The sequence below is a fragment of the Xyrauchen texanus genome, chromosome 20 (genome assembly GCF_025860055.1).
Source record: "Xyrauchen texanus isolate HMW12.3.18 chromosome 20, RBS_HiC_50CHRs, whole genome shotgun sequence".
In the NCBI taxonomy this organism is placed as follows: domain Eukaryota; kingdom Metazoa; phylum Chordata; class Actinopteri; order Cypriniformes; family Catostomidae; genus Xyrauchen; species Xyrauchen texanus.
Window position 1 is genome coordinate 24538010 of NC_068295.1, and position 25130 is coordinate 24563139.

A 25130-nucleotide genomic window follows, 5' to 3' on the forward strand; every position below is an offset into this window, starting at 1 on the left:
AAGGACATTTACCATTGTGTTTTTCCTCAACTGTTTTCCACTTTAAGCTTCCAAAAGTCTGACGGCTCGTCACTGGTGTGATAAAGCCGGTAGTTCTCTCACTGGCTACAAATGTGCTGGGACAGGCAATTGCACAACATGAAGATCGCAGCACATCTCAAAGCTCACAATAGATGCATCTGCATCCTCCTGTCCTTCAGAGTTCGTTTTTTGAAGGTAGCTTGGCAAGACTAGCCTTCATAAGAATGCAAGTCTGTTCTCTGTGTTCTTAGCATTGAGAAACACCCTTAGTACAGTCAATAGCTACTGTATGCTTCAACAATGCGCTCAGACAAGAACTGTGCACGCTTGTCAAGAAAATCTGGGCCGAGAGCGGAGTTCGTAGAGACTGTGCTGATGACAAAATTTGTGTCACGTATACTGTGTGTGGATCAATCAGCAACACGGAAAACCGAAGTATACTTTGGACTTAAGTTGTCAAAAGCAACGGTAGCAAAATAGTCTTCTCACACAATAAACTGACAACTATTAAGCTGTCACTCTCAGCTTCCTAGCACGTCTTGATTGAAAGCACCAAAAAGTGTTCTGATTGCCTAAACAAATAATCTGGCTGTGGCCTGCATCCAGTTTTTTTCTACTGTATACAGAGCCTAGGACTGTCAGAGACAGGTGAGATATTTTATGGCACTCATTTCAGCAATATCTTACAGGTAATAGTGATAGATTTTCTGTGTGTCAGTTAAAAAAAAATGCTTACAGCACCTTTAAGAGTTAAAAATAAAAAGGAAGCTGTCAGAGATGATCTTGATAAAACACACTAAGGGAACATTGTATATGGACTATGCCTCTGCTCTGGTAGTTAAGTGTGAGGAATGTGGGGTGTGCTGGTTGGTACCTGCTCTTTGCACTGCACCAGTGCTCTCTGTATCTCATTGGGGTTGAGGGCATGAGCATGAGGCAGACAGCTTAAGGCCAGCTCTGCTGCAGCACGCACCATGTTGGGATCCCGTGCACGTGATGCACGGTCTGCAAGTGATGCCACTTCAGGAGGCGTTAGGTGCCCATCCCAGCATTCCACCAGGATGTTGAGGGCAGCACTCCCAATCTCCATGGCCTGGCCTGTGTAAGAAGATGGAATGTAAAACAGAAGTCCAACCATTTATATTTTAATTAATTATACTTGGATTTCAAGTCTTGACAATTTTGGTTGCGTTCACTCTCACCAGTACCATAAATTTCCTCTCACCTGTAATCCAGGACACATGTGAAGAATAAGTCCTTGACAGCCAATTAGGAGACACAAAATTGTGCAGGCCGAGAGCATACAGGCCAATCTCAAAGGCACACAGATGCAGGTTGCGGTGGGGACCCTGGTGCCCTCCACTAGCAGAGGGTTGGGTGAAGATTGATGTGGAGCTGTTTCCTCCAGCTTTAATCAGCACAGTCTTGGCCAGCTCAAAGTAAAAATGGGCAGCTGCCTCGGATGGCTGGTTGGGCACGTGTGGAGCGTGGCATTCAGGCCTACGGCCTTTATACCTAAGAGAGAAATACACAATGTGTGACATAAACTGCAGACTTTGAGGATCAGAGAATGTGTTTTGAGTAAGGTTGGGCAATATAGCATAGTTCTAGTTTTAAACAGTTTGAAAAGATTCGCAGAAAGTAATTTGTACTTTAACTTACCAACTCAAACACTGTTTTTGCCACAGAAGTTTAAATGAGAAATGCTTTTAAAACAAAATCTCACTCATAATGGTCTTATTCTTGTAAGTTGTAAGACAAGGAGGTAACAAAGAGTTGCAGAGCCAGTCAGTCGATGCGGTCTTCAGGAAACTCAAAGGGTTAATTCACCCAAAAATGTAAATTCTCTCATCATTTACTCACCCTCATACCATCCCAGATGTGTAAGACTTTCTTCCACAGAATACAAACAAAAGATTTTAAGAAGAATATCTAAGCTCTGTAGGTTTATATAATGTGAGTGAATGGTGGACCTTTTAAGCACCATAAATCACATAATGGAAGCATAGAAGTAATCCATATGACTCCAGTGGTTAAATCTATATCTTCAGACGCAATATGATAGGTGTGGGTGAGTAAGATCAATATTTAATTCCTTTTTACTATCAAATCTATAATTTTTAAAGTGAAAGAGGTAATTGTGAGTGGTTATCTGGGTTACAGTTTCTGTCAGCTCTGACAAATCTGACCATTCTCATTCAATTGTCAGTAAAATTGGCATTAAAGCAAAAATGTAGTGTCACATGACAGAGTTTGCCCCAATCATTAGCCTGTGTTAATCATGACAACAGTATTGAAAGCCAATGGATTGATCTTTATGGCATATAGAGCTGGGCTGCAAATGTGACACTTCCAGGAGTGCCAACACAAATATCTTGTGCACATTGAACAAATGAATGGCCTACGTTTGGCCACTGTTTGCGATTACTTAAATATTGATCAGTTTTTCACCCAAAGTTATTGCAATGCTTCAGCAGATATACAGTATTAAACCACTGGAGTCTTAAGAGTTACTTTTATGCTGACTTTGTGATTTTTAGACATTTCAATTTCTGGTCACCATTCACTTGCATTGTATGGACCAACTGAGCTGAGATATTCTTCTAAGAATCTGTGTTAAGCAGAAAAAAGTAAGCCTTCTGGGATGGCATGAGAGTAAATGATGAGAGAATTTTCATTGTTTCAATCTATCTCCTTAATGGTAAAATAAAAAGCGTATTAAAATAATCCTGGAATTCACAATGTTGCTCAATTGTATTTTTTTTGCATTTGCAGCCAAAACAAGACCACACAATCAAAAGGCACAATCAAAGGGCAAAAACTCAGGGCATCTCACCTGCTTGTGTCAGTACTTTTGGCTCTGGCTCCTCCTCCAGCTCTGCGTGAGCCACTGGATGACGATGAGCCCAGTGAGTCAGAGGAGGAGCTGCTGATGCTGTCACTGTCCTGGCCTCTCCCCCAGGAAGCAGCTGTCCAACCCCCACGAAGTGGCCGTCGACTGAGAGTGGGGGAGCTATCTGAGGTAGTCTCTGGAGCACTGCTATCAATGCTTGCCATGCCTGACAAAACACAGGTCAAAAGAAACATGACCTCAACAAATACTTAAAAATCCATACTCCTACATTTCTTTATGCATACAATTAACAGTACAAAGATAGAATATGTTGCAAAATAAATGCATGAATTGAAATAAATACTAAATGCATGAACTGAAATAAATCTATCAGATGTTTGATGACCACAGGTGCTGCATTAAACAGGCATGAAAACTGGTCAGGGGTAAAAAAAGGTGAGAAGAATACGGCAGCAAAAAAATCCAATCCAATCGACTTTATATATACTGTACATAGCACATTTTAATTAATCAGGTGCGTGTATGCAGTACGAGCGCACAGAACCGTATCCGCGGGCGTAAAAACCGTCCTCGCAAGGGAGCATTTCTGCTCCAGGCTCAAACAAATTGAATTATTAATGCAGAACGGATAATTGTTAATTTATCATTAGCCTACTGCTTCGCTAAAAATGGAAATTCAGCATTTAAAGCATGCCATAAGTTAGGGTTGGGCAATTGCCAAAGAAATCTGAATTTTGGGGCTAAATGGCGATGGTATAATCTCAGTATTTAACTTTTTTTTTTTAATCTGTACTTAATTTAAACAAAAAAAGTTATTTCATATCCTGGTAAATATTGTCCTACAAACAATGTTCATATTGAAGGCTATGAAAACAAACAGTGAATGCAACCTTTCAGTCTATCCAAAAAGGGGTCAAATCACATTACACTCTAACATTGCAAACATTACGATCTAAAAACAAAATAATGCTTTTTAAAGAAGTAGTAAAATTTACTAAACTTAAAATGAAAATAAAAACAAAACTGATATCATAAAAATACACTTGTAGGTTTGAAATTCTCTAGCACATTTATGTTCACCATCAACAACAAATATTCAACAACAAATATATTAGCAAAATCTATTTATTATTTAGTGTTAATGTATATTTTAGTCAGAATTATTACGCTCCTATTCTATTGCGCTCCGTCTGTTCAGCGCGCATGCTCGTTCACGGAAGTTTAGCCTGCTGAAGGCTCGTCCACTCATGACAGCAAAATGGAAATATTTGCATAACTTTCTAACATTTACAGATGGAGAATATGTCTGTGGAATCAAGTAAGTTATGCACTGAGGAAATTATTGGAAGTCACTTCGTTAAATATTATTAATAGAGGTATATTTGTTTCCACCAATCGCTGCACAAGTTAAGGTCACGTACTGTATGAAAGCACGTTAGTGCGAACCCTCCCGGAACCCATAGAGAATGCAAATAACATTGTAAGCTAACTTACCTCAGGCTTGCTTTTCGACGTGCAGAACTGTCTTTGTTCGGCAGTGTGTCCAGTTATCAGACTTGCGGTGTGGTGTCCAGTTGTCAGATTCACGGTGTGACTTTGAAAAAAATTCTGCCGTACGCTCTGACTCGGATTGGCTGTCAGTCGGCATTAGGAATGATGATTGGTATTTAAAGCCGCGAAGTTTATGGTAACTATAGATACATCACACACACCCCAACACCCCCCCCCCCAATGTTTTTTCATCGGATCTGCACAAGTCACGTAGGTGACCCATTTTGTTTTTAAAACGGCGAAATTCGCCTAAAGGTGAGGAGTTTTCATGCCTGATTAAATAAACACTTCTATTTGTCTTTCTCTTACCTGTGTGTTTTTTCTTCTGCCGTACAGGAGATCCCCAGCAACGTGTGCCGTATGCCCCACGGCCCCCAAGCGCCAGACGACTGGGGACAGTGCCCTCAGGCTTGAAGGGTGCAGCTTCATTCTGCTGCTCGCAGGAGGACTGCGCACCTTCTGTCAAAGAAAAATTATGAGAGATATTAATATTATACATGGTCACTACAAACGCCACAAGGTCCCAAGATAATAAAACTTTTCAGCATAAAAAAAAAAAAAGAAAGAAAAAAGTCCTCGCCATTGTCAAAATTATTTTGTAAAAGAACAATACGGTGCTGTTAAATACAACCAGCAGAGAAAAACACTTACCTCAAACTCATCAAAATGCTAAATATTTGAGCAAGAAACAGCATTTGAAAATGACCTTGAAGACAGGTCAATCGACCAGATTCACACTTCTTTTTGACTTTTCCATTTGTTGGTGATTACAATTATTGTTTAAGTAATTTTACAGAGATTGCACCCACAAAGAGCAATTTCAAACTAATTCTACTAAGCATAAGTAGAAACACTTGTAATAGTTACTTTTTTTTCTTTTTTTGCATGACTTTTGCAAGCTTTTTATATATTTCCATTACTTTTCCAGGCATTTCAACATTCCCTATAATATTTCCAGGTTTTGTATGACCATTGGCATCTTAAATCAAGTTATCTATTAAGACTAAATGACTATGCACCCTTGTAAACAGAATTGGTGGAGGTGGTTCACCTTGATCTCTATCGTTACCGATGCCCTCCCCCGTCGCTGTGTTCTGAGGTCCACCACCCGTTAATCCTCCCTGCTGCACTGCCACTCCCCCGCTGGTCACACCCTGCACAGAAGCTGATGTTGCTGAAGGGGTGTGCTTTGACACTCCCCCAGTGGCACCATGGTTGGCATGTTTGGAAGGGCTCTTCTGGCTGCTGGTGGCTGGTTTGCTCGAATAAAATGAGCTCAGAGTCTGAGGCTTATGGGTCTGGCTCTCACGGTCAAGGAGCTTATCCAGAATCTACATAGAGATTAAATCATACATTAACACACCAGTGACAATATAAAAAAACAAGGCATTTACTACTTTTCAAATGTTTCTTCACAATCAAAATCAGAACCAAGAGTCTTATTTGAGAGTGGTTGCTCTTAAAGTCCCCATGAAATCAAATGTGGCTTTTAGTCCAAGTCTATAAGCCTAGAAGACATCTACATTCTAGTTTTTGCCTTACAATTGACAAAATTTTACTCTTAGCAAATAAAATTTTGTCTTTCTCTTCTGGGAAAATGGACAACAAATATGGATGACTCATTTTTCACTACACAGATATTTGCTTAAATAAATGCTCTCTAGAATGAGTGTGTTACCAAGTTTCAAATCACAGTTCATGGCTGTGACTTAACTCAAGTTTATTGACTATTGTAAAATAAGAGACGAGCCCTTTCGATATGTCCCGTGCAACAACATACATGTTTCAAGCAATATGAGGGTGAAAAAATTATGACCAAATATTCATTTTTGGAAGAACTATCCCTTTAATCCTTTGCATAGTGAGCAGGCAACCTGAGCCTTCATGTACTTTTTGTTGATAATTATATGTATAAATTTACATTTACATTTTACATTTATGCATTTGGCAGACGCTTTTATCCAAAGCGACTTACAGTGCAATTATTACAGGGACAATCCCCCCGGAACAACCTGGAGTTAAGTGCCTTGCTCAAGGGCACAATGGTGGTGGCCGTGGGGTTCGAACCAACGACCTTCTGATTAACACCCCAGATTAACAGCCCTGTGCTTTAGCCACTACGCCACCACCACTCCATTATAAATTAGATGCACACTCACTAACACTTTATTAGGAAGACCTATACACCAACACATTCATGTGATTATCTAATCAGCCAATCGTGTGGAAGCAGTGCAATGCATAAAATCATGCAGATATGGGTCAGAAGCTTCAGTTAATGTTCAACCATCAGAATGAGGAAACATTTTTTCTCAGTGATTTAGGTGTGGCATAACTGTTGGTGCCAGAAGGGCTGGTTTTTAAGTCTTTTTGTAACTGCTTATCTTCGGGGATTTTCACGCACAACATTCTGATGAATGTTTCATCAGAATGGTGCCAAAAACAAAAGACATCAAGCATATGCCATTTCTGCAGACAAAATGCCTTGTTGATGAGAGTGGTTAATGGAGAATGGCCAGATTGGTTAGAGCTGACAGAAACTGTAACTCCGATAACCACTCACAATTACAATTGTAGAAAGCAGAATAGGGGACCATAGTGTTCCTAATAAAGTGCTCAAAGAGTGTATAATTTCAAAGCTCTTGCCTTTTTTAGCTTGCTTTGGTCATCTTTATAGGTGATCATTAGTGCTAGAGCCAGATCTCCTTTCTCTCTCCGTGTTCCTTCACATAGTAGAGGATGTTCTGCTTCACTGACCGTTGTCTTCATACCTGAAAAAAGACAGACAGACAGAGTAGAGCAGAACAAGAGAGAAGGAGAGACTGTTGAAACACAGAAAGAGAGAGAATGTCTTGGACAACAAACAGAAGTGCTATACAGATTCACATATATTGACACTTACCAAGAGCTGCTACAGCAGCCTCAAATCCTAGCTCCTCATCTCCAGGCATCTCATTGTTACGGTTACGGCTAGGAGGTCGGGAGCCCGTTGGAGAAACCACTGCGTAAAAGGTAAATAATAATGATAGATGTTAATGAAAGTCATAGGGATATTGGGGCTCTTAAAAAGCATTTTAATATAGTGGAAAAAAGGGCAGGTGCCCTACCAGGTGTGCAAAGTACATCAAATATGAAGCTAGCCAGCATGAGGGGAAGAACAGGTCGGTAATCACAGAAGTTTCCATCTCGGAGCTGCTCAGCTCTGTCCCTTATGGAAGTCATCTCTACAAGACCAAGAGGAATCTTCTTCAACAGAGCCACCACTTCTGACTCTTGATATGCCAGCTTCACCTAACACAAGAGCACAGAACCTCAGAACTGTAGGATTCAAAACACTATTCGACATACAAAGGCATGTGGAGCATACTGTACAAATTAGCATTAAATCAGATGTATTTTCATCGTTTGTGTTTCTAAAGAAACACAAAAAAAAATGCATTTCACACTCGACCTAAAGATCTAAAGACAAAAGCAAAGAAACAAATATGGGTGGACAGATACTGAAAGCTGATAAATATTTTTATATTATGGTAAATATCCAATATGATATTCTAAATAAATTGAAAATGTTTTTGCCAGTTGTTTCCACACTAAAGCTCCAATCTAGAATTGTATGTGTTGGAAGTGAGATCAGAAATCAAAACATTACAACTTTCTACTTTTAGGCCTAAACACACACATCCCTAACAACAAACTGTACTGTCATACTAGCAGATCATTAGATGCATCAGAATAGTGTAGTAGCCTGTTTTACCTCAAGGGCTTTAGTAGAAGCTGGTGGTCTCTGCAGCTCCAGGGAGAACATGCCAGTGTTGAAGGCCAGGTTATGGAGCTCCAGCCTCTCACTCAGCACAGTCAGCAGGAAGGCAACTTTAGACAGGGTGTTAGTGGCCACCTGGGTCTGTTTACTGGTCGACACCTTACTCTTCTTACCCTAATACAGACAGAGATAGATTAAGTTTAGATTCAGAGCACAAACATTGATATAGATCTACAGTGGGAAGAGAAAGTATGTGAACCCTTTGGAATTAGCGGTTCTCTGCATTAATTGGTCATAAAACGTGATCTCATTTGATCAAAGTCACAAGTATAGTCAAACACAATGTGCTTAAGCTAACAATGCACAAATAATTATAATCTTTCAGTCTTTATTAAACAAATCCCATGAAACATTCACAGTGCTGTGGAAAAAGTGAACCCTTGGATTTAATAACTGGTTGATCCATCTTTGGCAGCAATAACCTGAACCAAGTGTTTCAGGTAGTTGTGGATTAGTCCTGCACAACGTTCAAAAGGAATTTATGACCAATCTTCCATACAGAATGTCTTCAGCTCAACCATATTCTTAGGATCTATGGTGTGAACAGCTCTCAAGGTCATTCCACACAGTCTCTTCTGGGCTCTGACTGGGCCACTCGAAAAGGTGGATTTTCTTTTTTTAAGCCATTCTGTAGTGGATTTACTTCGATGTTTCGGGTCATTGTCCTGCTACATCACCCAATTTCTACTGAGCTTCAGCTGAAACACAGCCACCCTGACATTATCCTGTAGGATATCTTGATAAACTTTTTAATACATTTTTCCCTCAATTTTGGAAAGCATTCACGGCCCAAAAGTAGCAAAGCAACCCCAAATCATGATGCTCCTTTCACCATACTTCACTATTGGGATGATGTTTTCATGTTGGTATGCGGTGCCCTTTTTACACTATACGTAGTGCTGCTTGTTCTTCCCCCCAAAAAATTCAACCTTTGTTTCACCAGTCCACAAATTATTTTTCCAGTAGCATTGTGGAGTGTCAAGGTGTTCTTTGGCAAACTTAAGACATGAAGCAATGTTTTTGTTGGAAAGCAGAGGCTTCCTTCGTCGTGTCCTGCCATGGACACCATGCCTTTTTAATGTTTTCTGTACAGTAGACTCATGAACTGAAATGTTAACCAGTTCCAATGATTACTTCAAGTCTTTAGTTCGTCCTTTGAGTTAGCTTGGCTGGACGGCCACTTCTAGGGAGAGTAGCTACAGTAATAAATGGTCTCCATTTATAGATAATTTGTCTAACTGTGGACAGCTGATTATCTAAGCTCTTCGAGATAACTTTGTAAGTCTTTCCAGCTTTATGCAAAGCAACAATTATTGATCGTAGGTCTTCTAAAATCTCTTTTTTTACGAGGCATGGTCCACATCAGCAAATGCTTTGCTCAATGTTTGCGTGCTCTTTATTAATAAAATTGGCACTTACTGACACCACCAATCTTGTTTCATTAATTGGATGCCTCTCACAAAACTACGGGTTGTGAGATTGCAAATTTAAGTGTAACTATAAGATCAGGTGGTCTACTGTCTACTATCAAATTCAATCTAAAAGTGATGCACATTGTATTTGGCTTTCAAGGTATTTGCTAATGTTATTCTGTGAGATCATCTACACATGGCTGCATCCTGTTTGTCAACTTGAAAATGTGTATGTGAATGAAAACTTGTTTCTCATGCTAAGGCCATCAACTTTTGTCTATGATGGCTCTAGGTGCCCTAGCCCTATTCTTTGAATTGGTGACCATTGTTCATGATTCAATCAGCGTCTGATTTCTATGAAAATTAAGTCATCTGAGTAATATAGTTATGCTGTTTGGCTTAGGCATGGAGAAACCCCAGTCTGTGGCGGGTTCAACTGCATTCTTTAAAGTTCACCAGAATTTTTTGTTACCACTTGGAAGGACTGCCCACTGAATGCCTATAAAATACAATGTATGCCTCCCTAAGTTAGACTTGATTACTGCAGCACAAGACAGCACCTTCTGACATGTAGACTGATTCTCCCAATCTTCAACCATAAAGAATCCTGCTGAAGCTTTACCGGAGTCTCCTTGTCTTCTCTCTATCTTGGTCTCATCAGACCAGAGAATCTTATTTATCACCATCTTGGAGCCCTTCAGGTGTTTTTTAGCAAACTCCATGCAGGCTTTCATGTGTCTTGCACTGAGGAGAGGCTTCCATCGGGCCACTCTGCCATAAAGCCCCGACTGGTGGATGGCTGCAGTGATGGTTGACTTACTACAACTTTCTCCCATCTCCCAACTGCATCTCTGGAGCTCAGCCACAGTGATCTTTGGGTTCTTCTCTAACTCTCTCACCAAGGCTCTTCTCCCCGATAGCTCAGTTTGGCTGGACGGCCAGCTCTAGGAAGGGTCTGGTCATCCCAAACGTCTTCCATTTAAGGATTATGGAGGCCACTGTGCTCTTATGAACCTTAAGGGCAGCAGAAATTGTTTTGTAACCTTGGCCAGATCTGTGCCTTGCCACAATTCTGTCTCTGAGCTCTTCAGGCAGTTCCTTTGACCTCATGATTCTCATTTGCTCTGACATGCACTGTGAGCTGTAAGGTCTTATATAGACAGGAGTGTGGCTTTCCTAATCAAGTCCAATCAGTATAATCAAACACAGCTGGACTCTATTGAAGGTGTAGAACCATCTCAAGGATGATCAGAAGAAATGGACAGCACCTGAGTTAAATATATGAGTGTCACAGCAAAGGGTCTGAATACTTAGGACCATGTGATATTTCAGTTTTTCTTTTTTAATAAATGTGCAAAAATGTCAACAATTCTGTGTTTTTCTGTCAATATGGGGTGCTGTGTGTACAATAATGAGGAAAAAAAATGAACTTAAATGATTTTAGCAAATGGCTGCAATATAACAAAGAGTGAAAAATGTAAGGGGGTCTGAATACTTTCTGTACCCACTGTATATACACACACACACACAAGTATTCACAGCCTTTGCTCAATACTTTGTTGAAGCACCTTGGGGCACCAATTACAGCCTCAATTATTTTTGTGTATGATGCTACAAGCTTGGCACACCTATTTATGGGCAGTTTCTCCCATTTTTATTTGCAGGACCTCTCAAGCTCCATCAGGTTGTATGGGGAACGTCGGTGCACAGCCATTTTCAGATCTATTCAGAGATTTTCAATCGGGTTCAAGTCTGGGCTCTGGCTGGGCCACTCAAGGCCATTCACAGAGTTGTCCCGTAGCCACTCCTTTGTTATCTTGGCTGTGTGCTTAGTGTCGTTGTCCTGTTGGAAGATGAACCTTCACCCCAGTCTGAGGTCCAGAGCACTCTGGAGCACGTTTTCATCAAGGATGTCTCTGTATATTGCTGCATTCATCTTTCCCTCGATCCTGACTAGTCTCCCGCTGAAAAACATCCCCACAGCATGATGCTGCCACCACCACCATGCTTCACTGTACGGATGGTATTGGCCAGGTTTCCTCCAGACATGACGCTTGCCATACAGAGAATTTTGTTTCTCATGGTCAGTGTCCTTCAGGTGCCTTTTGGCAAACTCCAGGTGGGTTGTCATGTACCTTTTACTGAGGAGTGGCTTCCATCTGGCCACTCTACCATACAGGCCTTATTGGTGGAGTGCTGCAGAGATGGTTGCTCTCCCCTCTCCATAGAGAAACGCTGGAGCTGTCAAAGTGACCATAGGCTTCTTGGTCACCTTCCTGACTAAGGCCCTTCTCCCCCAATTGCTCAGATTGGACGGGCGGCCAACTCTAGGAAGAGTTCTGGTGGTTACAAACTTCTTCCATTTACGGATGGAGGCCACTGTGCTCATTGGAACCTTCAATGCTGCAGACATTTTTCTGTACCCTTCCCCAGATCTGTGCCTCGATACATTCCGGTCTCAGAGGTCTCCAGACAACTCCTTGGACTTCATGGCTTGGTTTGTGCTCTGACATGCACTGTTAATTGTGGGACCTTATATAGACAGTTGTGTGCCTTTCCAAATCATGTCCAATCAACTGAATTTACCACAGGTGGACTCCAATCAAGTTGTAGAAACATCTCAAAGATGATCAGTGGAAACAGGATGCACCTGAGCTCAATTTTGAGTGTCATGGCAAAGGCTGTGAATACTTATGTACATGTGATTTGTTTCGTTTTTTATTTGTAATAAATTTGCATAGATTTTAAACAAACTTCTTTCAGGTTGTCAGTATGGGGTATTGTTTGTAGAATTTTGAAGAAAATAATGAATTTTATATATTTTGGAATAAGGCTGTAACATGACAAAATGTGGAAAAAGTGAAGCGCTGTGAATACTTTCCAGATCCATTGTAACATCATGTGAAAAACTAAAGTGATGCACATTGTATTTGGCTTTCAATGGATTTCCATACCTTGATTCTGTGAGATCATCTACACACATGGCTGCATCCTGTTTGTCAACTTGAACAAGAGTCTATGTGAATGAAAACTTGTTTCTCAAGAAAACTAAGGCTATCACCTTTCGTCTGTGATGGCTCTAGGTTCCCCAGTCCCATTCTGTAATGTCAGAGTCAAATTGTAAATGCATTGCCATAGGTGTGGACCCTTCCTTGTTTCCAGGAAAATAAAGTCATCTGAGTGATAGCTATGCTGACTGGATTAGGGCTGGAGAACTGCCCACTGAATGCCTATAAAATACAATGTATACCTCCCTAAGTAAGACTTTATGTCCGCAGCGTGAGACAGCACCTTCTGACGTGTAGATTAATTCTCCCGATCTTCTACAATAAAGAATACTACTGAAGCTTTACCCGAGTCTCCTGGTCTTCTCTAAGTTTCCAACAGGGTTCACATACTTTTTCCAACCTACACTTTGAATGTTTTTATTATGTATTCAATATGTACAATAATAATACAATAATTTGTGTGTTAGTTAAAACAGATTGTGTTTGTTCATTACTGTAACTTGGATGAAGATCAAACCAGATTTTAAGACAAATTTATTTCTAAATGCAGGTAATTCCAAAGGGTTCACATTCTTTTTCTTACCACTGTATGCAACATTTGCAATTTCTGGGAAAGCACTAAATAAAGTTGTTTTTTGTACCTTTGTCTGTGGTTGCTCCACTTTGAGGTCGGGCGGGTTACCCAGCAGATCTCGAGCAAGATCAACAGCTAGTCGGCATGCATCATTACTGTAGCCGTGAGCGTAGAGAGCCTCTGCACAGGCAAACAGCACCTGCAACATACCATTATTCCATAGCTTGAATGCTTTGAAATTCTGTGCTATCAAATCAGAGAAACTGCAAGTAAATAAAGTTATTTATGCTTTTATCAACTCTTTTTACCTCCATCCTGCCCTCCAGCTCCAGAGGTTTAATCCCAGCAAAGATGTCTGGCTCTTCCTCGTGGTTGCTATCCGCAACCCCTCTATCCACTCCCTCTTCTGATGCAGCGCTAAGGTAGTATGCCTGGTAGTCGTCTTCACCAACAGCATCTCCTCCAGCTGCTGCCTCAGCAGCCTGAGGTCCGGGTGCCCCTGAAGCCCCATCTCCCTCGCCCTCTCTCCGGCCTCGCTGCGCCTTGCTGGTAACCGACATCGAGGGCCTGGTATCTTCTGCTGGGTCAACATCTCCATTTTCATCCAGGTCTGCCTCCACCTCCACCTCTTTCTCTATAGCTACCACTACTGGGGTTGGCACAGAGCTCTCCTTAGAGAAACAGGCATGAGCATCAGAAGCAGAGGGCATGGCAGGGTGTGCAACACGCTTGGTCTCAAATGTGCGGTCTTTAGAAACGTTACCACTGCTGTATTTGCGTGGCTCTCGGAGCAGGGGACTGGGTGATGGCAGCATCTCAGGAGGAGGAGGAAGAAAATCAAAGGTGTTACTTGCCTCCGCCCCCAGTGCAAGGCTGGATCCATCATCCAGACTGAGCTCTGCCATGTCAGGCTCTAGAGAACTGTCCTCACTGCTGGTTCGCCGCTTAGCACTGGGATGCTTTCCACCGACACCACTAGAACTTCCACAAGAGCCCTTATTGCTCTGTGTTAGTTTGGCTTTACTTCCAGTTGATGGGGAGGAACCACTGGCTTTGTACATGCTTTTTCCTCCCTCCTCAAGTGAGAGAGAGACTCCACCAGCCAGACGAACCAGCACCCCACCACTGTTCACCCCTGACACTCCTTTCCTCTTGCTCACAATAGTCTCTTTTGGGCGGACAGCCACCTCCTGTTGGGGAGGATGGGAGTTGCTTCGTGCTCTGTGTTCAGAGGAGGAAACTTCGGCCGGTAACTTCGTTCCTCCTCCAGGCTCTTGAGGGTCCCCACTAGTACCAGCTTTAGCACTTCGCTGCTGCTGCATTGCCCTGGCCCAACAAAATGAGGCTATTTTCTTATCTGCGTTGGAATAGGTGATGCCAGGCAAAGGGTAGGCCACCTCCCAGTTGAAGTAGCAGCATTCCACAGCTGGTTTGAAGCCCTGGAATAGTTTGTCCAGGGACTTGCGGTGCTGCCCCCGCTTCACAATCTCTATTACCTTCAGGTGCCACTGCTTTAGCTGGGCGGCAACTTCCAAACGCCTGAAGAATCAGAAACACACAGACAGCAAAAGAACATTTACATTAGGGCTAAATATTGATACAGATTTCCAAATTTGATTCGATTCCGATTAAAAGGCTCTCCAATCGATTTTATTTCAATTCTGATTCGATATCGGTTCATATGGGTATATTTCATTTATCATGTTCATTTTGCTTACATATGAAAAAATATATATATATATATATCTTCCAGCTAATGCAGTTTACAAAACGGGGTACCTTCTCACTAGGCACATTACAAAAATCACTTTTTTGTTTTTTTCAAAATAAATTTTTATTTATTCACATTTAAGCTTTTAAAAAATTTACAAATCCATGTATTCCATTAAACAATATGATATTATACTGAATATATATAATGCAGTAAAAGGATGCTGAACTTTGTCAATATACTACTCTGAACATTCTAATCTGAACATTTACTTGCCAGTGGCTAATCACAGATATTTTCAGTCACACAGTGCAAAATGTGGTCTCATATGAGAATGATTTAGCATTGTAAAGAGTTGCGCATATATAGTAAAATATTGATCTTAGGATTTAAGAATCGATATTAAGATCGTTCAAATAAAGATCGCGTTGCATCAGAAAATCAATGTTTTTACCAAGTCCTAATTACCTTCCTTAAATATGGACAAATATAGTCATTATTCCTCAGGGTTTTGATCTAAAATATCTTTCAGCTGATGCACTCAAATCATATTATACAAGGATTGGTAGCTCTAGGCGGGCCTGGGTAGCTCAGCAAGTAAAGATGTTGAGTGACTACCACACCTGGAGTCTCAAGTTCGAATCCAGGGCATGCTGAGTGACTCCTGTCAGGCTTCCCAAGCAACCAATTGGCCCGGTTGCTAGGGTGGGTAGAGTCCTCGTGGTCACTATAATGTGGTTTTCGCACTCTATGGGGTGCGTGGTGAGTTGGGCATGGATGCAGCAGAGAATAGAGTGGGCCTCCACACATGCTACGTCTCCGTGGTAACGTGCTCAACAAGGGACATGATAAGATGCATGGATTGACAGTCTCATATGCGGAGGCAACTAAGATTTGTCACTACGCCATCATGAGGACTTGGAGCGCATTGGGAATTGGGCATTCCAAATTGGGGAGAAAAGGATTGGCAGCTCTTTTAAATTCAAGGGATCTATTGAGTTTCTCACCTCTGAGGACTCATTGTAGGGTCTAGAACTGCCAGTCTCCATAAGACCACCATCTCATCACACATACTTGCACAGGCATGTGCTGCAACCTCTGTCTGCCCATTACTGCGGCCTGTGTGCCCACTGGCACTGCTGTGAGAGGCAGATGTCCTCACACTATACCACCAGCCAATGATCTGGATAAAAAAAAAAAAAAAAAAAGAGCATTAACAGTTATTTAAATGCTTGGTTACACTATATTTTTCAGTGTCCTTGTTACAGTGTAATTACACAAGTAATTACTAATTATTACTTATTAACATGTACTTACTATAGGTTTAGAGAAAGGGTTTGGTTTAAGATTAGTTGCTTGTAATAATGCATAACTGGCTGTTATTACTACAGTTAATACATCTATTGTGTAAAAGGACACTGTAAAATAGTGTTACCAAATTCTTAGTTTAAAATGCATCTTTAATCCAATGCGAAGGAGACTTTTGTTTTTTAAATGTTAATGTTCTGCATTTTAACATAAAAATTAATAAAAATGTTAGTTCAAAAACCTACTATTTAACAACTATATTTAATAAAGCAAATATCTGCCACAGAGTTAAATGGCACATATTACATACTATTATGCCAGTATAAAAATTAAATAAACTGATCTCAACACCCAGTGAATAACCAGGTAACAGCATGATGTCAATGCACAGTGAATGGGGTCAACATAAAATAATGTTGGGAAGTTGGAATGTCGTGTGGTGTGACATGCTAGAATCCATCTAAATCTACATTAAAAAGCATTTGGCCAATTCTTTCATAACTATTATGCATGCAGTATTATTGAGACTACATGGAATGTATGTACTTTTAAAAACAAATTTATCACACTGCTAGACTATTTAAAGTGAACGATTAAGAAGTTAAATTAAGTGAAAAACTGACCCTAAAATATACATTCTTAAACATTCATATCATTTTAACCTTAAATATTGATTACATTTTATTTATTTATTTATTTTAAATAAAATTGACATGTTTTACTTAAACTACCCCAATACAATACCACCAAGTTAAAAATTTAGGGTGCTGGCAATTATGTCATGAGTTTGTCTATGATTTGAATGTGGACAGCATTGTGTCAGACGTTGTTGACACGCAAGTGTTTGCAATCACATTGGGATGATGCAATTTCTATACACACATGAAACTCTCACCCTGGGTATAAAGCATGTCTGAGTGAGATCGTGTACCTGCTCGTGGGTTAGACACTGTTCAGTAAGGATCTCTAACAGGGGTGCAGCGTTACTGTCTCTCCTCTTAAACATCTCTCTAACGATGGACAGAAGGTTCCAGATGCCCTCTGGCTCTCTTCCTCGCAGGGGCCTCAGCAGACAAGCCCATTCTGCAGCTGCCGGAGGCTCAGTGGACGACAGGTACATGGAGTTCACATCACTAAGAATGACAAGAGACATACCGAGATAACAGTTAGTTCGGTCTTTTTGACTCAGTGATGGAATAAAGATCCGTTAAATCAAAATTTGTGTTTTGTGGCTTTTAGTCTACGTCCGGTAGGTTGGAAGCCATCTGTTTTCAAGTATACCCCATAAAAGTTTAATTACATCAACACAGGGCAGAGAACTGTGCTTGTTAAGCTATTTAATGGGGTATTTAAAAGGTTGCTGCTAAAATAATACTAAATATGTAAAGGAATCTTAAATGGAAATAATATGATGCTTTCGCACCACAATCCATAATGGAAGTGCTTTTCTGTGATACCTAAAATAACTTTATATTAATATGGCAGTGTATGAATGAAAACAGCATCAAAGAATGTAACAGGTTGACAGGGTAATACCAGTCTGACTGCTTTTACCTAAACACAACAGGTGACGGACCACAGAACTTGTGCAGGGTCTTCTTGATGTTGTCACTGAGGGTGGACTCATCTAAATACCAAGTGCTCTGGTCAGAGGCTGAAGGGCCAGCAGTAGGATCTGTGAATCCAGAAACATTTATTTTTGACAAGGTAACAATATTCCAAACCTAATGCCTTCACAAACAATTAAATGAGAGTGGTTTGTAGGTCAGTGCATACCTGGGGCTCCACACACTGTGTTAATAGCGGTAGACTGAGAGGAAAGGAGCTCATCCAAGAGACGCTGAGCAGTCGGCAAGATCTGTGATATAAAACGGCGAATCACAATACAGCCCGATATAAATCAAATATCACACAAGGCAAATCAGCAGAAACAAATGTCTTTGTTCTGAGCTCAACAAAGGGCTAGAAGAAAAGGAGATGAAATTCATCCACCTTCAATTTTAAGTGTTCAGCGCTGCCTGTGGGGGTAAGAAGGTAATGAAATGAGGACATTTTCAACTACCTAGTAAATTTTAGAAGCCAAAAAATTCTTACACTCTCTCTCTCCCCAAGGCTTAAATGACCAATAAAATTCAGAGAGCATGTGGAACCCTGGTAACATTACCCATTCCAGCAACAAATAACTGATTTGCACCTATAAGGACAATGAGGCCACTGTGTGCACTTTATCACTGTTATTTAGAGCCTTGAAGACACATTAGAGCTCAGAGAAGCCATGAGCAATGAGCCCTTCTCTAAAATTTATGACAACAAATAAAGTATGCATGCCTCACCTGTTGTGGGAGTTCACTGATTAGGTATTGTGCAAACTTTTGAAGTTGATCTCGCTGTAATCTGGACAGGGACTCTGAGACAGGAGCTCGAAGACACACCGCAGATGCCTATAGCACAACACATACCAAGAGTCACTGATAATTGAATTCGATGTCTGACATAAATAAATCAAACTTCAGTGATCTAACTCAAACTCAGGAGTGCAAAGTAAACCTGGAGCAGACTGCTCATTAACAAACATTCTGTGCATTTCTAATGTTTCTAATTAAAGAGAGTCCAGAGTGTCCTGTGGGGGTTGTGTGTAGAGATGCCATGGTGTGAGTTTTTGACGGTTAGACTACCGTCTGAGAAAAACATTATGTGTTAACCAGTTGAATGTGTTAGTAGATGCATTTCTAAGGTATAATGTATATGGACACTAAGCGCAGCTCAATAATAGAAAAACTGATAAATATACAATAAATAAATAGTAGGTATATATTAAGACGCTCCAAACTTAGGGCACAAAATAGCTTATGCGCATCCCAGGTGCAGAATGATGTGCTTCAATGTAACCAGAGTGCTTGGAGTGCATAACTGTAAAATTATTTTGGGTGCTCAACATGTAGTCCACGGCATCCAAAAGTTTTTATCTTTTGCAACAATTTATTAAACAATCCATTGTCTGTCAGACACCCCACTATAAAGAACTGGTAATAGACTCTATAAAAATACTCTTTACAACACCTAATATAAACATGTTGACTATGCATAATATGGGCAAGAGTAAAAGAGCACGTTGCACACTTTATTAGGAGTGCTCAGTGAGTGTATATTATATTTTTGCCACATGTAAATATAACATTTCAGCGTTTTTAAACATAGAACCTAAATTCTTATGTTTAAATTAACCGTGAAATTTGTATTGCGTTTAATAGTGAAACGTATAATCGTGACAACCGTTATCATATAGGAGCATATAGAGTGATATGTTTTGGCCATGTCTGAGAGACCAAGGCTATGTTCAGACTGGAACACTACCTTCCAACTTACTGAATACTTTGCAGTACATAATGCATATAACTTAATATTTCTTAAAATACTAATTGAAACAGCAGGCATTCTTCCATGAGAAATATTTAAATTACTAGTATGTAACATTGTTGGCACTTGACCTCATAATATTACATGTTTTAATTCAGTGAGTGGGGTCCAGTTATCATCTTTGAAATAAAAACATTTAGTTTGCATTTTTAATCCAAACTTGTTTAAGAATGTTCAGCTGTCCGATCGAATAGTAAGGACCATTTTCCAAACTGCATTTTTGTGACCTCGAAAGTAGGGCTGAAACAATTAGTCGATGTTATTGACAATGTCGACAACCAAACAACTGACAACTAAAATTTACGTTATTGAAAAGTCGTTTGATCTTATTTAACGTAACATGAGATCACATTAAACTCTAATGATGACACAAGCTCTTGCCTGACTCCGGAGAGGAAGAATTACACAGCTCACAGGCCAGATGCATCTAAATTTTCTACATCACCTGATGCTGTTTGGATCGCAAAGTATGAGGGAATTATAATACAAAACTAAGTAAATGCAGAAGCATTCTCATTGTGGAATAAGTGGAGCCAGAGCTCCACTGAAGCAAAACTTGCTTGTCAAGGATCTTTAAAGGAAACACCCCAGCGTTACATCTTAAATGCAGTTAAATTTAAAGAGTTATAGCTTATTTAAAAGTTCAAATAATACAGAAGCAGATCATGTACATATGGCATATAAAACTGGCATTTCTCTGTGTGGTCAGCACCTCTTATATGAGTTGAATGAATGTCCCGATCAAAAGGGGAGAGAGATTAAAACTGCACCCAGCGGAGGCACACTCTGTCACGGGAATGCTCATCCCTCAAGTTCGCATGCTTGCTGCAGCTAGATTAAAACGTGATGGCTCGCGACTTATTGAATCATAATATAGGAGTCACTGTGCATTTCTTATAGTGAAGAAAATTGGCAATATGCAACTTTATTCATAAGAGTGTTTGTTTTTATGCAAGTTAAACATTAATTGAAGTGAACAAAAGTTAGAGAGGGTCTTCGCCCCATTATACACTACAGAACTATATGTTTGATTTGTGTTGTTTTGGCTTGTTTTCATGTTATCTGAAAATGTTGAATATTAAAAATATTTTTAAATATAAAAAAAAAATGCTTAAAAAAAATGCATTCACCTGAGAAGCAGCATACAAGATATTTAGACTTGCTTTTAGAGAATAGATCTTGAATATAAGTATATTTTGTCTTTACTGCACTCGCAGAAGTATAACCAAGTGAAAAAATACACTTGTATACAAAATACACTCATATTTAAGATACATTCTCTTAGGGGGCTGGGTAGCTCAGCAGTTACTGATGCGGACTTGCACACATGGAGTCGTTCGAATCCAGGGAGTGCTGAGTGAATCCAGCCAGGACTCCAAAGCAACCAAATTGGCCTGGTTGCTAGGGAGGGTAGAGTCACATGGGGTAACATCCTCGTGGCCTCGATTAGTGGTTCTTGCTCTCAATGGGGCGCGTGGCAAATTGTGCATGGGTCACAGAGAGTAGCATGAAGCCTCCACATGCTGGGAGCCTCAGCGGTGTCATGCATAATGAGCCACGTGATAAGATACGTGGATTGACTGTCTCAGAAAGGGAGGCAACTGAGACTTGTCCTCAGCCAAACGGATTGAAGAGCTACCAAGTAGTGGGAATTACAGTAGGCATTCCAAATTGGGAGATAAGGGGATTTTAAAAAAAAAAAAAAATATATTATTTTCTTAAAGCAAGTCTAAATATTGATAGCAAGTTGCTACAAGTAAATTTATTTGTTTTAAAGATTTTTAGACAATTTAAAATGGAAAACAAGACAAAAACACTTGATGATAATAGGATTTTTTGCAGTTAATAAAAAAAAATCCCTTTAATTCAGTGTCATTTAGAGGTACTTTTAAAATGTTGTCCCCTTTATTGTTAGTAAGCACATTTAATACAACCTTTTAAGTCAGGGTACAAGCTGAATAATCAGTTAAGTGCTAATGATTAATCGTTGAAATAGTCGCTCAAATAGTCGTTAGATTAATCGATTATCAAAATAATCGTTAGTTGCAGCCCTACTTGAAGGGCATTCCACTCGAAGGATCGTTCAAAATGGGAGAAAATGAATCTTTTCATAAAGGCTCTTTAACAAGACCGTTAATGAAGAGTCCCAGAGAATGGGAAGTAAAGGACAATGGATGAAGAATGGACCTGGAATTCTACACTGGGTAGGATAAATAGGACGGAAACACTTAAGATTCCTGGTCAACACCCCAGTAAAACATACTATATGCTGGATTAGATGTGAAAGAATCACTTCCACATAATTCCATCTTAAATATCAGAAATGACCCATTTGCAGACATTTCACACCAAACACATCCTAAATGACCATTATCACTGATCATTTCTAACAATATCTAGGTACTGTGAAATTCTAAGCATTTTTACTTTAAGTTATTTCAATACATGTCAATTAAAGTAAAAGTAAAATGTGCATCTGCCAAAATGATACACATTATGCCATTAAACATGTGAATATACAGCATTCTGATATATATATATATATATATATAAATATAAAAAATGACCCAGTAATTTCCTTGACACTATTCCAAAGCAGTTTTGGGCACATTATGTTCATTATGGTAATGAGAAGGATACTTTCTAGTGTTTACAGCAAAAGTTGTCAAAGCAGTTGACCAGCGCAATTAAGCTGGTGGGATGCGTCGATGCAAATTGAGCTGTGAGGACAGTCTCGCAGCTCACTAGATGTGAAAACCACACAAGCCCACTCAAAAAGTTAAAAGGGCACAGCAAAGATGCAGATAGAGAGGTCTAATGACTGACACACATAAATATACACCTCTATAGATAATACATATCATAATCCAGTAGTATCAATATCTGTTTGAGTTTGTTTCCACAAAGTTCAGTGTCAGGTCTTTATCTTTGTCATATACAACTAGGATAGATTAGGCTATTTTAAAAAAATAAAATGCAGTAGTGCTGAGGCAGGAATGCATTTTATTTTGAGACTCTGACTTGCTCTGTGATACTGTTAAGTAGGTGGGCTAAATGTCAAGCCCCAAGAATTTCAAATTCAAGCTGATGTAAGGGAACAATAGGCAACCACCACCTCAGACACCAGCCTCAGCACACAAAGCAAAGAATGAAGTGATACTATTGCTAGATATCAAGGCACTCAAATCATAGGTGTCAATTAATTACTGCACGCACACTTAAATACCAGTGTCTGGCTGATAATGGTCACAAAGAATCTTATAGCAGTATTCTACTTGCAATAGCAGGTTAAACACAAGAACCTTTTGCAATAGACATTACTGCACAATGGCAGTAAATTTTGGGGGAATAAGATTGATACTTTTTCAAAGCCATTTGCCAAGAGATTGTTTAACATAAGAGACAACTATAACCTTTAACTATGATTATTCCATGACTATTCATTTTTTTTTTATTCCAGACCATTCCATTTGCGAATACTGGATAAGGATTTAAAAAAACAATTTTGATTCAAACCTCATTTCAATTTGTAAACTGGTGTGATGATTTATTTAAAAAAAAAAAAAACTACTCAAAAGAATGATTCACTCACAAATGAAATCTCTCACTGTTTTTGGTGAACATTTTTACTCTAAAACATTTAATTGGGTAGATATTGCTCTTGTGTAGAGCAGAGCATAAACAAAATATTTATTCATTCTAAAATATATATAAATTACAAATTCCCATAACTTTTAGTATTTTATCAGTTCATTATAAATTTATCATCAATGACTCTTCCAGAATTGGAAAAAAACGATTTAATAGTTCCATGGTATTTCCAGGTTTTCAATGACTGTGAAAACCCTGCGTTAAATTAGGGCTAGCCCTAATTTCCTCACGGTTAACATGCAAGTTTGCATATAGGCTAATGTCTTGTGCTCAGCCTTTCAAAGTATACTCTTTTGACCAAAACCCCATACAGATGCGTGTCAAACACATGTGCAGGACGACTGCTTTGTGATACTCTTTTAGTACAGTCAACAGCAGGTGCATGTACAGACGACATAACCATAGTTTATGCCAAATACATTTGTTAAAATTTTACCTAACGGCAAACAGAACACACAGGCTACATGCAAATGCTAAATGCCACCCACTGTCTGTGCTGCAGGGTCTATCTAACTGAGGCAGGCCTTCCTATGAGGGGGGGATATCACAACAGTGCAGATCCTTCCCTCCACCCTCCTGACCCACAGGGAGTCTTCAAACCTAATCAAAAGCTTCTCAGTGCTCTCACGCCCACGGTGACTGTGCACAGATAGATGAACCATAGAGATGGATCACACATGTGCTGTATGTGAAATCTACCCCACAGATATGTCCATCAGAGGCAGGCCATTGTGCATATTAAAATGCTTGGGTATATATTGTTTTGAGACATGGTGAGAATCATTGCCCGAAGTAGTCATTTTTCAATGCTTTCATTCTTTCAACCTTAGAGGATTAACTGTAAAAGTGGTGCAAATGGGTTAGTAGTGTTTGTTCATCAACAGACATATTAAAACTTAAAATTACAATAATATTAAGAGTTTAATTTACTTATGGACAGAATAAAGTCAGGTGTGTGTTTTTTTTTTATTTTATTCATTTTAAGCTCCCTGGTTTGCCCCAGAATTGACACAGTGGCCATTTCCATCAGTACATTTACATGTTTTCAAAATTCAATTTCCGTTATACCAAACTTTTACTTCGTCTTTTAAAAATGTCATGCAAGCACTTTACTCTGACTGAAATTGTAAAAGTCTGATTTTTGCAAAGTCGGACTAACAGACCTAGATAATACGATTGTAGCTCGGCTTCGCCCACCATATACAGGTTAATCCAACCACATTTGGCCTCAGCGTTATGCACACAAATGCCCCAACACAATTCCTTAGCTGACATAGTTTAAATATTCAATAATGCATTGTGCCATGAATAAATGGACAGGCATACAGACTGTAGCTCAACTACGCAAAAACCCACTGTAGATTGATTATCACTTAAGTGCTATCATTCAGTACGTTTACATGTGCAAATATGGAAAATATTGGAGAATACTTCTCTCATCCAAAATCCCTTACATTGTGAATTCTGAAGAGACAGAGGGCCACAACATGGGCACACCATTTGGCACCCGCACCGCACGTACAGCTGCAGGACGTGATGCGGCAGCGGTCAAACATTACGGCCACATTGTAGGCTCCTTTTGATTGGCCAGCCTGAGGCGACACTACTGTGGCGCTGAGGTGGAAACCTGTTAAAGAGAACAAAAGAAGCCTGTCAGTTTGTTTACACATTTCATCACAAAAACAGTTCACACTACCCTTACACTAAGACTAAAAATTCCTAGGGGTTTGGAGAATTACTGGTGGTAAAAAAATGCCCCTTAATAGGACTACATTTTTGCTTCGTTTTTAGACAGATTGTTCT

The 25130-nt window shown here is 39.7% G+C and overlaps 1 protein-coding gene across 2 annotated transcripts in view; it reads right to left on the reverse strand.

The window, feature by feature from the left end:
• zswim8 (zinc finger, SWIM-type containing 8) overlaps positions 1 to 25130 on the reverse strand; it is a 69065-nt gene that overhangs the window by 28203 nt on the left and 15732 nt on the right. For both annotated transcript variants that reach the window (XM_052150514.1, XM_052150515.1), the window contains 17 exons: positions 24782 to 24954; positions 18593 to 18700; positions 18036 to 18117; positions 17814 to 17934; positions 17191 to 17392; positions 15959 to 16134; positions 13549 to 14779; positions 13308 to 13439; positions 8181 to 8360; positions 7534 to 7717; positions 7329 to 7427; positions 7073 to 7197; positions 5478 to 5757; positions 4736 to 4885; positions 2858 to 3080; positions 1247 to 1536; positions 896 to 1119 (listed from right to left, as the gene is read on the reverse strand). In XM_052150514.1, the coding sequence (XP_052006474.1) occupies positions 896 to 1119; positions 1247 to 1536; positions 2858 to 3080; positions 4736 to 4885; positions 5478 to 5757; positions 7073 to 7197; positions 7329 to 7427; positions 7534 to 7717; positions 8181 to 8360; positions 13308 to 13439; positions 13549 to 14779; positions 15959 to 16134; positions 17191 to 17392; positions 17814 to 17934; positions 18036 to 18117; positions 18593 to 18700; positions 24782 to 24954 (3980 nt within the window). The remainder of the gene's footprint in view (positions 1 to 895; positions 1120 to 1246; positions 1537 to 2857; positions 3081 to 4735; positions 4886 to 5477; positions 5758 to 7072; positions 7198 to 7328; positions 7428 to 7533; positions 7718 to 8180; positions 8361 to 13307; positions 13440 to 13548; positions 14780 to 15958; positions 16135 to 17190; positions 17393 to 17813; positions 17935 to 18035; positions 18118 to 18592; positions 18701 to 24781; positions 24955 to 25130) is intronic.